Source organism: Phragmites australis, chromosome 1 (genome assembly GCF_958298935.1).
Source record: "Phragmites australis chromosome 1, lpPhrAust1.1, whole genome shotgun sequence".
NCBI classification, from domain to species: domain Eukaryota; kingdom Viridiplantae; phylum Streptophyta; class Magnoliopsida; order Poales; family Poaceae; genus Phragmites; species Phragmites australis.
Window position 1 is genome coordinate 43,994,232 of NC_084921.1, and position 16,146 is coordinate 44,010,377.

General features: G+C 41.6%; 2 protein-coding genes across 8 annotated transcripts; one reads left to right on the plus strand and one right to left on the minus strand.

The window, feature by feature from the left end:
- On the plus strand, positions 1-2,454 carry LOC133921318 (protein CURVATURE THYLAKOID 1C, chloroplastic-like). Of its 2 annotated transcripts, none has more exons than XM_062366144.1 (5): positions 1-512; positions 820-906; positions 1,022-1,084; positions 1,213-1,280; positions 2,157-2,454. In XM_062366144.1, the coding sequence occupies exons 1-4, from the start codon at positions 189-191 to the stop codon at positions 1,252-1,254; spliced, it is 516 nt and encodes a 171-aa protein (XP_062222128.1). In that variant the 5' UTR covers positions 1-188; the 3' UTR covers positions 1,255-1,280; positions 2,157-2,454. The 2 variants fall into 2 exon arrangements, with proteins under 2 accessions (XP_062222128.1, XP_062222120.1); XM_062366136.1 differs by having other exon boundaries at positions 5-512; positions 1,213-1,250.
- Positions 2,455-4,738: 2,284 nt separating this feature from the next.
- On the minus strand, positions 4,739-12,517 carry LOC133921331 (protein tesmin/TSO1-like CXC 5). 6 transcript variants are annotated; one of them, XR_009910261.1, is made up of 10 exons: positions 11,786-12,517; positions 11,292-11,396; positions 10,542-10,716; positions 9,005-9,361; positions 7,850-7,941; positions 7,673-7,767; positions 6,458-6,880; positions 5,744-5,796; positions 5,160-5,267; positions 4,740-5,045 (listed from the first exon to the last, which is right to left on the minus strand). XR_009910261.1 is itself a non-coding variant. In XM_062366180.1 (9 exons), the coding sequence occupies exons 1-9, from the start codon at positions 12,184-12,186 to the stop codon at positions 5,235-5,237; spliced, it is 1,734 nt and encodes a 577-aa protein (XP_062222164.1). In that variant the 5' UTR covers positions 12,187-12,517; the 3' UTR covers positions 4,739-5,234. The 6 variants fall into 6 exon arrangements, 5 of the variants coding, with proteins under 5 accessions (XP_062222164.1, XP_062222177.1, XP_062222140.1 ...); XM_062366180.1 differs by having other exon boundaries at positions 4,739-5,267; XM_062366193.1 differs by having other exon boundaries at positions 4,739-5,251; positions 11,786-12,515.
- Positions 12,518-16,146: the final 3,629 nt, after the last annotated feature.

Here is a 16,146-nt window from a genome sequence, read left to right on the forward strand (position 1 = left end):
CTGCAATAGGCAAGGAGCAATCCATGTGATGTTGCGTTAGTGGCTTAGTGAGCTCCGGTTCACATCCGGCGCAGTGCAGCAGGCGGAGGCCAAACAGTTGTTCAGTTCTTCCACGCACCCATACATCGCTCGTATCGCCACCTCCCAATTCCACCTCATCCCGCAACAATTCTCAGGCGTGGGCAGCCATGATGGCCGGCGCCCTTGCCGTTGCGCAACCCGCAGCAGCTCTCCTGCCATGCGGCGGGACGAACCTCTCCGGCCGTCTCCCACGGCTGCCGTCTCCCAGATTTTCAGGCGATTCATCTCTCAGTCGCTCACTATGCTCTGCTGCCTCTGCGTATTTTCCACCTGGTTTCTCTGTATACAGGCACGGTGTTGTGTTTACACGCATGATGTGCCCTGCAATGCGTGGCGCAGGTAGGAGCATAAGGAGCCGCAGCGTCGTTGCAAAGGTTGCGCAAGACAGTTCAGAATCGTCGGGGAGCATCGTGAAATACGTCAACAACTCTGTGAGTTTCTTGTCCTTCACATTACTAGTTCGCTAAGCAAATTTGGCTTTTTCAAGATTGGACAAGGCTACGTAGCTGGGGAACACCGTACTGACAATACAAGAAAAACAATACTCCATGTCTGAATAATAAAACTTAACAGGCGTCATCACTTCCGATGGCTTTCGGTTCAGCAGCCTTGGCGGTGTTATGCATTGTTCAGCTTCTCCAGTATATTTATTCTGAATTGTACTTCCATGATGCACCAATTTAGGATAAGAAACTCATCAAGCTCGTCTTTTTTTTTCCTGTTCTTGAACTGAAACAGTTCAGCGCTCCTGAAGACATCATTGCTCTAGTTGGTATAGGCTTTGCAGCAATAGCTGCATTATGGGCTTCAGTAAATCTTGTTGAGGTAAAATTCTAGATCACCTATCTTCAAATATGCAGCTTTTAATTTCTAAAAGAAGAAAGTATTTTGCCACTAGGCGGATAAGATTAATCTGATTCGTGAATAATTTCACCTTCAGGCCATCGATAAGCTCCCTGTTCTTCCTCTTCTCTTTGAATTAATTGGGATATTAGTTGCATGGGTAAGTTTTAGTCCAGAACCTTCAGGGTCTAGACTACAAAATTTTTCCATCTTTTCAAATATTTCTATATTATCACAATTATAAGTTTTTCCAAACCCTCACTATATAACTCCTTTTGACATTTTCAGCTCTTCATCTACAACAATCTCTTCTTCAAGTCAGATAGGTAATAACTAGGCGGATTGGCGCGCCTATGGTACTTTCATGCATACATGCATTTTTTATAATGTATACATACATGTACGTACAAAGCATGATAAAAGAAGATTAAAAAATTAGGTTCACTAATTTTAGCATCCCAATATTTATTTATAAATTTATCAATATTTAACACATTCATTTAATTATGGAGAAAACAACGGTACTTTCATGCATGCATATAATATTAACATGTAGACGATAGTAATACGAACCTAACTAAATTTTTTCATATTTTTTTGAGTTTTAGATATTTTCTTATGTATTTTAGGTTATTTCAGCCAATTTATCAATCTAACTATTATTACTTTCGCTATTTTTTCTGGAATTTCGCAAAAGAATATATGTGCGTACATGTATGTATACATATATATGTATATGGGTAAGTACACGTATGTGGGATCCACATGACCAGTAGCTACAACAACTTAGGCACCTAGAATCGCTTCAAATCTTAATTCTTTAATATATGTAATAGATAATTTAATAGCCATACACTTCTCAAGGGTTTGCAATGTCTTTGAGGCATTAATATGATAAATTTACAATTGCCGGTATGAACTAAAATTTGATTTATACTAAGCGGTATAGCAAAAGTTTTCGACATTCCTTTGAATTCTTTATTGAAATTCGACTACTTTTTATCCTTGACGTAAATGTAATGATAGGTAGCTCGCCATGCAGACATATGTTCACAAGACCATAATGTAATGACATTTTCTTCTTTTTCTTCTTTCTATGACGCACATCGACATCAATGAAAAATACACCCTACTCCTACATCTGAGTTGTTATTCCGTGCAACACTATTGTAGTTCAATTTAGTCTTGTAGTCTTGTACGTTACGGATTTACTCGTCCAATATTATTTGCAGGGAAGAGTTTCTGAAGAACGTCAAAAGCTCAGTATCTCGAATCTTGGGGCAGTAAATTTTTGAAGCAGCAGCTGACAGCAAGCATTCGGTCATTGGTTCTCTTTAGGCCTGGCGAGATGTAATGTTTAACTGTATGCATATACTGTGAGCAGCGAGTGCTACCATATTTCACTCTCTAGAAGCAATACCTTTTTCTTGTACAGCCGTACAGGTTAGTGTGATTATAATCATACTCCTAATGTGATGCCGGAAGTTTCTTCTATTATGGAAAAAAGAAAGACTTCCAACTTCCATTATAGACCTCTTGTACAAGCCAAATAAGAACCGACCCCCCAATTTCTAACAATCTAAACGCGGTCGCGTAGGGGTTGGGTCGAGGAATATGGAGCACCTGATGATGAGGATGTAGTGATTCGGCAGGTAGGGAGGAGAAGCAGTCGAGGAAGAAGCCACTGCATAAGCCAGTCGAGGGGCTTTCTTCAAAGAGCGGGTAGGAGGCATCAGAATTGGGGTGGCACAACCCATATCCGGTGACCAGCTACTGTCCATCATTACCCAGCAGCAACATTGCAGCCAGGTGGTGTTGCGTAGCTCCAAACAGGGGCTGCAGGGAAGGTACAATAGAGGGGTAGGGAAGGTTGATGGTGATGGGTATCTTGCTGGGAGTGTGGATCAGCATAACTTGGACCGGTGATTTCCCCGCACTCGAGCGGCGGCCGCACCAGGGCAATGACAGCCGCGCGCCACCTGCGACAGACGCAGGCGCATGCCACCACGTCACGATGTCGCGGTCACCTCTCAGCGCCGGCATGCACGCGTCGTAGGATGTCGGTGAGCAGCTCGGGCACCGGCGCGGACCACCTCTCCTCGACGGCCACCTATTCCGTTGAGATCTCCGACGAGACCCTAGCGTTGCCACCGGCGAGCGATCTCACAGGCTCCGAGGGAGCACCGGTGGCGCGGGCCCTCACAAGTTGCTGGTGGGGGATGGGATGGAACGGGGGCACAAGGGGCGCCCAACAGTACTACCATAGGTGCCAGACCAGGAAAGAGAGAGGGAGTTGTGACCGAGAAGGACGACTGGGGAACGAAGATGATAAAGTTGGGTTGTATGTAGTTATGTGGACATGTACAGAGAGAAGAGATTAGGGGAGCAGAGGAGGAGCTACCAGGTGGGGCTCGAGGGCGGTTGGTCCACATATGAGGGATTATTATCTGGCAACCTTTAGTGAAAACAAGCTGATTGACACCCTTTTTCTGTTTCTCGATTTTTTGTTTGGCTTCTTTTGCAAAAATGGACTAGGGCAGCTAAGGTTTGCAAAAAATTCTAAAACTTTTTTATATGTGAACTACAACTTGAATGCGACCCATTTTAACTGATGGCACTCAAAAAGTATTCACAAAATTTAAACCAAAATTCATCCTTGACCGAGGTTTTTAGCTGCCATTTGGATTTATATGTTTTGATTTGGTTTCCAAAAAGTTAGAAAATTTTACTTCAATTAATGTTACTGACTATAGTAGTTTAAAAAATTAGTTACAATTATATGTTGTATGAAAGATTTTAAAGTTACTTCACAATGCATAAGTTTCATTTGCTTCAATAATTTGAATTCTAAAATTCAAATGCATTAAAAAAAATCAACACTCAGTGTTGAAGCATATGATGCATGAAGTTCATGAACAACATTGTTGGAATTTTTGGCTGTGACCCTGGTCTTACACTTCCCCTCATCTTGACGTACCTCTCTCATCCATCTGCCCTCTGTCTTCTAAGTTCCACAATACGGCATCAAAGCCATAATGGTTCAAGGCACTAGAGAGCTAATGGACTGAAATAATACAAATACATAGCGGGTCAACTTGCAGCTAGAGGAATCACTCAAGAAACACTGGAGATAATATCCTATCATGACACAATTTAAAATCTTTGCTTCTCTGGGATGGCATAGGCAGCTCATGGCGGCAGCAACAGCTGCAGCCAGGTGGCAGCGGTAGCTATTGGATGGGGTGGTTAGGGTTTAGAAAACCCTAAGCCGCCTCTCTTTTATATACTGCAAGTGAGGAGTGTGGCAGCTGATCTGGGATAGGCCGAAAAGGACTCTTGAGCCTTTCAAGTTATGTTGGTCCACCACATCCGAATTAAAAAAGAAAGGATTTCAATTTACAGATAAACTCTCAGGCTTTCTTTAAATTCCATATAGATCCATCTACCTTACTTAATTGTTGTATTTTCCTATTTAAGTCCACAAACTTTTCCATACAAACACAAATCAACGTTAGATGAAAATTGCCACTTTAATAGTTCATCACCTCAAGAATATGTACAAGATAAGAATAATTGTATTAGTTCAATCTCCAAAAGATAATTTCATATCGGTGATGGGACATATGGCTCCATACTATATCTATGCACTTCTATGTTTATGTACAAAGTTTAGAACTTGTAATATATCTATACACCTTTATAAGTATACACTTTTTTACCTATGCCTTTTTTTTATGCTAAATATACAAAAATAATATATTGCATTGATGACAGGTTATAGAGCGCACCATCGGCGCGCCATTTTTCTAGTCCATTCTAGAACTGAATGCTTTGGCCGATCAATTTCATATTCAAGGATGAACAACATATTTTACATCTGAAATTTGCAGAAAAGTGCAGCAACATGGAGCGGAGTCAAAGATTCAGTAAGAACCAGCCCTGAACATAGAGGCCGGCTAAATTGTTCGTGGGTTGACAACCAAATGTCACATGAACTCAGGTTGCCACATCTTTCTCCAGCTCAAAATCCACAGTTCTGAACAATTACAACCGGTAGCTACCCAGTAACCAACTCAAATCCAATTGTAAAACCACGGAATTGATGTAGTGTGCCCATGGCACTAAAGAGATCAAAAATCATGGGATTTGAAAAATAAAATCAGTGCCTCGGTAACAAAAGGGCGCACATCTTTTGCAATGTTGCCCTTTCTTTAAAAAGCAAAGTAGGTACCCACCCTGCCACGCCTTGGTTCATCCAGGTGGATGGCTTTGCTACCCCACCTCCAGACCAACTGAGAACACATCCCGCTTCATCTTTGCAGTGTTACTAAAAGAATTTTTCCCTAGGAATTGGTCAGTGGTAAATAACACATAAAGTTATACGGAACGATCTCATATCAGCTATTAGTATGGTGGTCAGTGAAATTTCAAGAGGGAAATCGAAAAGAGTGGTAAATAACACATGATGTTATATGGAATAATCTCATATCAGCATTTTTGACTAAACTAACTATCTGACATTACACTTATTCTGGCCAATGAGAATAAACTGGAACTCTCTAGAATCTAAATTATCAGTCAAGACTGATACATGTATCTGGTAAACCTGTTAAGAGGGTGCAAACATGATTCTCTTGATCATTGCTTCACCCCAAATACAAACCTGGTACACCTATGAATTCTCAGGTTTCAGTTTTTTGTCCAAATGCCCAGTAACAGGGTTCTCAGCACCAGGTTGACTGCTGGAACTCTGCGGAAATGTTTTTAAAACAGCAGGTACATCTACTTTTGAATATGGTACCTGAGAAACACCATTTACCTGTCCGAGATGGCCAGATACTTCAGATTTTATTGCCATGGAATACCTTTCCTCTGCAGGAGAGAATATTCAGGATTAGACTCATCCCAGCCTTACAAAGCAAAAAGAAAAGATGCAACTGACACAATCATATATAAGTGCTCTGGCCTTCTAGGTTTATTAATGGATTTTCACCTCTCCGACAACAGGAAAGCAAGCACTAGCCAGGAAAAGTGTATAAATGAGACAGCAAGTCACTAAGTTAGGGCTGGTTTGTTTGAGCTTCTACTTTTGAGCTTTTTTGAAAAGCTGTGCTTTTTGGCTTGTCTGAAAAGCTGCTTTTGGAAATAGATTGTTGGCTTCTATAACAATTTTTTTGCTTCTCAACACATAGCTTATCAGAAAAACGTCTCTCAGCGAGTTTCTCAGCTTTAGTTTATTTTTCTCAGAAGCAGGCTTCTAATTTCTCCAAAAGCCACTTCTCCAGAACCTCATTTGTTCTTACTTCTGATTTCTGGCTTCTAGCAGCAGCAAAACCAGAACCAGAAGCAGGAAACAAATAGAGCCTTAAATTCTTAAGTCAGCCAACACGAAACTGAATAAGACCATCCAGTCAGATGAATCGAAGTTAATCAATACTACCATGTATAACTATGACTCAAAGTAACAGGATGAGGTCAGGTGCAATGATTTTGTGTTAGCAATTATCATGATGAATAAGAATGTTTGGTGTACCTTTCATTCTTCCACATGTGACAAGCTTACGGAGGCAATCACGAAATTCCGTCAGCACACATCTTTCTTGTTCTGCATACAGCTCAGATCGGTTCTGGTTGACAGCTACCGTCTGCTCAGCAACAGCATTTTGAGAAGTCGTAAACATTGTATCTCGTTCATTACACATCAGTGCTAGTGTTCCAGGAGACATAGGCCTATGGGACTTCTGATCATCAGAACAATTAGGTCTGAATTCTTCTCGAAGAGCTTTGTCTGTATGAGTTCCTCCACTTGAACGGTCATAAATTGATGCTTTTTTATCTAGATTCTGATTATTTTCTTCTCTATCATGATTTGTCGATGTCAGGGAACCTGCCTTATCTTCCTTCTTCCCTCCCATTTCATCTTCCTGCTCTGCCTCCTCTTCCTGGGTCTTCCTACCTGGTTTTTTAAATTTTCCAATGAGCAGCACATAACCATCAAATAATGTCCCTTTTAGCAGACTATGTAAATCACTCTTTTGATGTTCTTGGTTGCTCTATCTTAACAAGTGAAATGCTATTGCTGGTTCATAGGGGGGAAAATAAAAATAGTGCTACATATGATGTGACCATACCTTATTTTGATAAATAGACTAAAATATAGCAACTGAAGGACAAAACTGTAAATATGCAGTAAAAACACTTGTAGATGATTTAAGAAACGCCAAGTGTCACTATAGGTACCACTACTCACCATTAAAGTCTTGTACAATATGGTTTCAACTTTCAACAGAATGACAAATGGTAACCTTGACCACATTGTGCAATGCTTAGTAAATTATAAAACCACATAAAAAGGTAATAGCTGCACAACAAAGCAAAGCCCTAATAAGTATCTTACAATTATGTTTTCTTTGCGGAGGGATGAAACATTAAAACTTAGATCCCCTATATCTTTGTCCTCTGTTTTCAGAAGAAATTCGATACACCACTTCATCAGAATCCAAGTTCCAGGCTCAAGAAATGATGTGGACAGAATAAAAAAATAGGTACAATCCAAGTTTCCAAGAACAGAAAAGAAAAACTTGTATGCAACCTTGAAAAGTAAATATTGAAACCAAGAGGTTCTGATCTATGTGAGTTGCTTTAATGAATATCACCAAGATAGGTCATGCATACAGGGTCAAGATATTTGGCCATACGAACTGATAAACTGCAAAAGGTAAAACCAGCATAATGCCAAGAGCAATACCAGCGTATGCCTTTGCAGCCTCCCCTGATACCACCACCAAAAGCTTACAGAGCTCCTTTATGTCCTCTGCTTGAACAATATCTGCTAAAAGGGGCCTGAAGTAGGTTGGCATAAACCCATCAATAGAAAACAGATACCATAGGCATTCTAGGAAAATGTTGTATAGCTGACAGGTACCTGTAGGTAACTTTAAAGGGCCCCAGAGTAGGAGGATGCGCAGACTGGCTTGGAAGTGAACCATCATGTACTGCATTCTTCTGATAAATAGACTGGTTAAAGTATAAAGTAAGAGTATATACTATATACAACAAGTATTGAGCTGCATGCACCAACCAGTTGCACCTAAAAGCCTAAGCTGATGAGAAAAGATGAACAATTCACTTATACTTCAACCCTCCTACTAACATGGAGGCTCCCTCAGGCCTCACACATGGAACACAAGAGCGGGCGATAATTTTTTTATTTAAATTGCATTGGCTAGGACTCGAACTCGAGACATCTAGCTCTGATATCATATTGAGTTGCATGCACCAACCTGTTGCACTCAAAAGCCTAAGTTGATGAGGAAAGGTGGGCAATTCATTTATACTTCAACAACTAGCCTTGTTGGGATCTCATAATAATTGTTGCTATAAGTAGCTTTATCTTATGTCCTTGCAAAAGGTCAAGTTTTATTTGCAATTCTGTTCTAGAATAATTTGTCCTTTCTCACTAAAAAAATCTAATTTCATAAGCTGTAGCTATCTACTAGGAGCAGAATGTGATGAGCAAACACTGCTTTATCATGTAAAAAGAGAAGTGCCTACTCAAATACATGTTGATGATTAGTTAACTAAGTATTTAGTAAGAAATGTGGTATCATCACTCTTCTGGCTTCTTGCTTATGAAGTTATTATACTTCAGTAGTAAATAGTTGACCTCTTCTACCTAGTTCCAATGCATAAAACAGGTCAGGCAGTCTATGGCTCTATGCAGGCTGAAGAGTGGGGAAGATTATGTTTTCCTTATGTTATGCTCCTGGGGATGTCAGTAATAATGGTCATGTAACTGCTGCATCACTGTGGTCTTGGCAGTGATGGTGCAAAGAGACTGATTTCCTTTACAACCATAACCAAACCAGCAAACAGTGTTTGTTAACAACTAGATCTCAATGACACGGGCCTGATTCATCACTTCGATTCATGTTATGCACAACATAACATTCACACTCATAGTGATGAAACAGAGCGCTTCAGCTTACATCTGAAGTCAACAACTCAAAAACACAACGCTATGCACAGATAAAGAAATGAGACAAAAACTGTGCATGTTGAAATCATTGACTGGCCTTACCTGAGGTAGGTGACCATTCCTGTTCGATACATGTTCCTTATTCGAATGGTCAAGTGAAGGGTCTATGTGTTTCCTCTTCCTTGATGTGGAAGGAGAAGGGAATCCTGTAGCTCCAATAGCACCATTTACTGCTGCATTTGCTGCTTGCTGCATGTGAATGGCATTTTTCTGATCCCCTTGGAAAAGAGCCCTTCTTTCTTCGCTTGCTTCAAAATTCTTGCAATCCATACACTTGCAATTTTCAGAGCATAGTATATTAGCTTGAAAGCATTCACAGTACTTCTTGAGGCATCCTGACTTCTTGCAGTGGCACCCTTTATTATGCTTCCCTACTAAAGGGAGGTCCCCAGATGCCTCCTGGCAATTTCATGGACTAGTATCAACCACACAAGTCATAGCAGCGCAAATAACAAGAACATGTCCGTATTAGACAGTAAACATTTGGATAAGGTTAGGGTAATGGAGCCTAAGGTTAGTGGAATAAAATATTTGTTTTTTATTGAAAATCTCTTAGTTCTCACTTTTTATTATTAGTTATGAATAACAAGTGAAAACATGCATTTGTGCTTCCTATTGAAAACATGATCTGTGTTTGAACTAAAAATACTACCGCCGGTCTCTTCACTTGTTTAGGACATCGATAGAATCTCTAATGCCCACCTTTTACTGTTACTTTATCTAAGTATATGTTACAGAAAATTAATACAATTATAATGACATAGAAGTACTTTTGATGGTGAATCTATTAATATTGTTTTATTGTGACACATCTAAGCAGTTTAAAACTTTAAATGCAGAAAGAGCCAATCTTATAAAAGTTTGACTGCATGCATTCTAGAGTGACATCTATTTTTGGCTGGAGGTAGTACTTCATATTAAAAGTGGGATGTGAAAGGAAACATGCACCTTTTCACTGTTGGTGGCAGAGGTGGCAAGCATTTTGCATCGAGGATTGGATATTGGACTTTCACCTATTTTGTCTTTTTCCCTACTTTATTAGAGTAAATTTTTTACAAGACTTCAGTTATTCAATAGTCAATTGAAGTTCAACACTGGCATGTTCCATTTTAAACAGTGTTGAAGATGGTATGTTAATATTTGATTTTAAGGATTCAAATTTAGTTGCTAAAGTATGAATCTTTTAAAACCTTAAGCACATGTAGAAATACACTTATACACATTTCCTATGAGGTACGACGTTTCTGAGAACAAAACAGAGAAAATGACTTGCAGAAGAAGGCTTCTAAAATTGAAAATTCATAGTTGTCAATAGTAAAAGTTTTAATGCTTTCTAATTCTAAGGAAACTTCTGGTGTAAATTTCTCACGCCTCACACTGTTCTGTTTTCCCCCCATTCAGCTAGAATGGTATTTCAATTCAACTCCTTTTAATTAGAATAACTGAATAAGCTGTGGATCGCCAACATGTGCATGAGCATTGCTAGTACAAGCAATTAATACTCAAGGAATAACAGACAGCAAGTATAAAGTCCCTTAGCAAGCAACTATTAGAATAAGATTTGGACCTCAAAACATACATTATTCCGATTTGCATGTGGGCTACTCCCAATCTTAGGCCTGAATGCATCTGGATTACGCTCCAATGTAGCATCAATGGCTTCACGCCTGGCAGCATCATTCTCAACATTATTAAAACAGTTGGTGCAGTTGCATCCATCACAGTGGGCACCAGAAGCAAAACATTCACAGTACCTGTGCATAAACAACCATAAAAAAATTTCAAATGGACAGTATCAGTAGACGCAAAGATGTACAGCTGGAAAAAGTATTGAAACAGCAAAACATGTTTCATATTGCAAAAAGGGAGGAGGTCTAACTCGAGATAGGAAGGTCCAAACATAACAAACTGTACAGATTTGTGAAAGTGCGCAGAGAGTCGGAAATTAGAGTTTTGGAGATGATATGAAGGATTGAAGGAGTGTTAGATTTTTCAATTTATCTGTATAACTATTACTATTAATCATCTAACCTACATGAACATCCCTACATAATGAAGCATAGAACTGTCTAAACTCCATTTGAGTAAGCTCTAACTCCTTTTGAAACCATGGATAAACTTCAGTAATAAGGCCATAGCTCAAGCAGGTTCCGCATATATTACGCCATATAAATATTTTGACTGGCCATACATTGCTCTTTCAGCTCAGCCTCTTTTACAGTATGTCAAAGAAGGCATGCGTTGCTAAGGAGAACACTATCCTCATTGACAAATCTCCCTTTGCGATATTCCATTCCTCTCATGATAAGAAGGATAGAATCTGACTTACAACTTCAAACATCTGGAGTTCCTGCAATTGCAGCACTTCTTCTTCGTGGGGGTGCCATCTTTCCCTTCATAGAGGCTTGCTCGCGGCTTCGGTGACTCTGGCTTCCTATAATACAAGGTCCCAAAGCATAATTAGAACAGAATATCGCAGGAGAATGAAGCGAAGTTAAGAAGAAGGAAAAACTAGGAATAGAAATATCGCATCAATGAGATCATCGACAGAACGTACGTGCTAAAAATTTGTTAGAAATGCCAGAGTAAAACCAAGAAGTTCATCTAATGCAGACATGTGTCTACGTTTCCAAGGAAAGACAAGTCCAGAGTAAAATTTGTAAACCAAGTTGCAGACTCGTGTAATGCTCAGAAAAAACAGGAAACCTCCAAGTTCAGCTACGTGATTCAATACGAAAACGGAAGCCCCAAAATTACCAAACAGAGAAGTGGAAAATTCAAAACTTCGAGGCTAGATATAAATCTCAGAACGGGGACACTCACAAGGGAACGGCGACCGGGGGCCGTGGCACTGGCTGCGCCTGTGCCGGGCGAAGCTGCGGTACGGGGACCGCCACCGTCACCGCCTGCCGCGGCAGCGGCACATGCCCCACGACCTGATGCGGGCGCATCACCGGCAGCCCCCGCGCCTGCAGCTGCTGCGGCACCCCCAACGGCACCGCAGCCCTCGCGTGCTGCGGATGCGGGAACCCCACGGGAACCGCCCTCGGCTGCAGCGCCCTGGACACGGCGGCCGCGGCCGCCGCCATCGCGGGGTTCCCCGCCAACGCCGCCGAGTTGAAGTCGAGCTGCCTCACTAGCTTCTTAATCGGCGGCTGCGTGGACGCCGCGGGCACCGGAGATCTTTGCAGCGGCCCGCCGCCGCTCTGCTCCTTCCCCTCCATCCACTCAACCCCGAAGCTACTAGATCAAAACGCCCCTGCCCACCGGTAACGCCAACCCAATTAGCGGGGACCCGCGGCGAGATCGCGGCCTCCGCCGCCAGATCGAAGGGGGCGGAGGCCCCGCGGCGGAGGGCGGGGCTCGCCCGCGAGCTTCGGCGCGTGTTTGCGGCGGAGGGGAATGGCGGATTTTGAGAGAGTTCGGGTGGGGGCTTAGTGGATTTTTCCCTCTCGCTGCTGCTCTTCTCTGCCCCTTCTCTCTCTTCCCCCCACTCACCTTTCTTTCTCTCCCACTCCTCGCTCTCGAAATCAAATTCATAATCTACGGCCGGATCCGCGAGGCGGGCCGCCATCGGACGGCGGATCGCCCCCCAAGCGCATCCTGCGGCTCGAATTCATAGATGTGGGGTATTAGGGCGGCCGCCGTTCGATTCGACGGGGGCGGAATGGTTCAGCTGGTCGCAGGGTGGACGCGCACGCTGCATCTACTACTGACGCGTGGGCCGCAGGAGATAAGGGCTCGGTGGGGCCGCCCAGTCAGTGTGCGCTGGTGGCGTGGCGGCAGTGTCGCCATCGTGCCATGTGATCCGTCCTGTCATTTCTGGGCTTCTTTTGTAGGGAACGATCTGTGACACGTGATATTTTCGAGTCTATTTCGATGACATATTGGTCCAAGGTAAGGTATGACCCACCTGTCAGTTACGTAAAGTTTATATTCAGCTAGAGATTTTGAAAAACAGCTTTAGATCGTGTATTATAAAAAGTTGATTATGAAAAACTTTTAATTGTAGATTCTAAAAACTTTTATAGATACTTTAGTAAAATAAATTTTTACAATCTATAAAAAGCTGAGAGAAATCAGTTTTTTAATTTCTATAATTCAATAAACGAATTATAAAAAACTATAAAAAAAACTATCTGTTTACTTATCATAATCTAAAATTGAAACAAATACATCCTTAATGGTGGTTAGCCCGTGGAGGTGAACACCATTTGCTTCCTGAGCTTTCTTTGTATGGGCTCCGCTGATTTTCTACTTCTAGAGGTGAGAAGAAGTGTCCAATGCGGCAATGCAAATGACTATTGCTTAGATTCTCGGAAGGAAAAAGTCCATCGCGGCTCGTTCCCGCAGAACTCCAACACCAGATAACAGGCTAAATATGGGTGTATTGTAATGAAAATATAGATATTAAATATAATAATACTAAATATAGACTTAAGTACGACGATGTAGATATGTTATATGAGTATCACTGAATAAATACGTCGGGAGCGTTACCGTAATTTCATTTTCGATAGTATCCAATAAAAGAGAAGAAAATTATTAACTAACTTTTCTTTTAATATTTTTTATTAGTAAAACGGATCTCATATATATAACCGGTAATGAGACGGAAAGGTTAAAAGACAATAATAGTTATTAAAAATGAATAAATTATTCAAAAAATTAAAAAAATTAAAGGAGATAAGAGTAAGAAAAAAATGACATGATAACCGCTCATAATTTATATATAGTTGATATTGATAGCGTCCCTGGACCATCGATACAATACAAATTACCCACTCGACCCATTTCACTCTTGTTTTGATCCTACACGGCAGTTGTTTTGCCACGTAAGCTACCTAGACCACACTGTCATCAAAACAAATAAAGAATATGACGTGGGTCCCATCTGTCATCCTCTTCTAACCTCTTCCTCCCTCTCTTTCTTCCCTTCTCTCTCCCAATGTCTTTCTTCCTCTCTCTCCCAATGCGTACGGTTATTCTATGAATATGGTGGTGTTCATATTCATGTGCGCTCAACTCTGATACTGGTCGACTACAACGCCTGGGCCAGTGGAAAGAAGTTCAAAGTCGAGGAGACGAGGACACGCTGGGTACATACGTGTGATCGACGCCGGCACAGCACACTAACATGTGATCAGTCAATTGCAACGGTCGCATGATGTTGTGTACGTATGCGCGCGGTGACTAGTTGATTATTGATTCGCAGAGTGGCCTTCGGAGACGACAGGGTGGCGCTGCGGCTGGCCAGACATTAGCGAGAGAGCCCCATGAGCGCCTCGATTGCAGATCAAGTAGTTCCAGATAACGGCATAACGGCAAAATGGAGGATTAAGACTGCAGCAAAACTAAATCAGTACAGAACAACAAATTTTCCTATAATAATATGTCCAGTAGAAGCAGTTATGCGCGCAGTGGTGCACGAACAACTTCGTCTCTAAGCCATCCATAACCATAGGTTGAATAGCTGAAAAACGTGGCATGTCGCCATTTTCAGGTTACTGAAGAGAAGACGGTCACGGCCTTGTATACAGACAGCACGTTGCAGATCACTTGGAGTGACGATTTCTGCTTCTCCTCGCCGGCTGCAGTTGGGCTCCAATTCCGGCACGCCATAGTGTCGTGTTAAGGCGGAGGAACATGTCCTCAAGGAGCTTGTCAGGTAGAACCGGCTGCGTAGCCTAGTGCGCCGTCGTCGCTGTGGAGGCCATCGCGCCGTGGGTGAGATGGGCTCACTTTTGATTTGATTGCGGAGCTATAGTGAAAATGATCTTATTAAAATATAATTATAATTTTGATGATTAATGATAATATAGTTAATAGAGCTAACATGTTTGTCAAGAATATATATTAGTAGGTCTTATGGATGCAATATATGGAGAAGTTATTTCAGCCGAAACAAAGTTGGTCTGAATTTGAGAAGTCCCGAAAAAATTTACCTCACCGGATGATCCGATGCTCTGGGTGTTAAACTCACCAGAGCATATTTGACAAATGTAAGAGAGGCTTAAAGACCTCACTGGAAGATCCGATGATCAAAGAAGATACACACTGGAACATTTTATCCAGAGAGGGTTGCAACCATTGAAGTTGAAGATCAAAGCACTGGATGGTTCGGTGATCAATATGTTGCACACATCGGATAATGAACAGTGCAAAGAGGCAGAACAAAGATCAACACATCAGATGGTCCGGTGATGAAGGTTGTACACACAGAAGCATTATTTTCAGGGAGGGTTGCATTAGCTAGATTGACTGAAGTCAACTCACCGAATAGTTCGGTGATAAAGTGATGTGCACCGGATGTTTACACCGGAGCAATTTACACAGAGAAAAAGGAAAGACTCGGATGATTCAGGATAATTCACCAGATCGTTTGGTGATGGAGATAAAATATACACCAGAGTGTCCGGTGTTCATAGATGCTTGAGTGGGGTTCTAATGACTAGTTTGTGATAGTGTACTCATCGAATGATCCGGTGTTAGTACTATTATTCTCACCAAATCATCTGGTGTTAACAACTTTTCTAAGTTGTTGGGTTAACAGCTAGTGCGCGGGTTTGAGGCTATAAATACTCCCCCCCCCACTTGGCTATTTGAAGATGCTGGAGTCCAGAGAAGTTCATATACACGTGAGAAGACATCCAAGCCATCAAAGTGCTTAATATGATTATCTAAGTTGATTAAGTATAAGATTATTGAGTGATTAGTGTTTATAGGCTTAGAGAGAGTGTTACTAGGTGATTGTTGCCTAGAGAGTGAATCAAGGAGTGATCCAACCTTGTACAACGGTACTTTGAAGTCTTGGTGACTCGTCGGCAAGCTTGTTGACCCTCCGACTTGGTGTGGAGCGGTGGCAAGGCGATTGTACGGGGACGCGGAGAACTTTGCTTTGGTGGTTCAAGCTTCGAAGTGATCACGACAGTAAGGAACCGGAAGAGAGACTAGTGGTGAGATCTTGCCTTGGTGGATTGGTGTTTCATCCGAGTAGGGGCCTTATCTTTATGACTTGGTGGTTTAAGAGCCATAACTGGGTGCCGACCGGGAGTATATCTTTTGTGGAGCTCTAATATGAACTAGGGGTGACATTCATGCCATCAATACCACAGAAAAAAATTCATATGCCAAGTTTGCTCTCTCTACCTGATTTACATTTTCGTATTTACATTCTTATAATT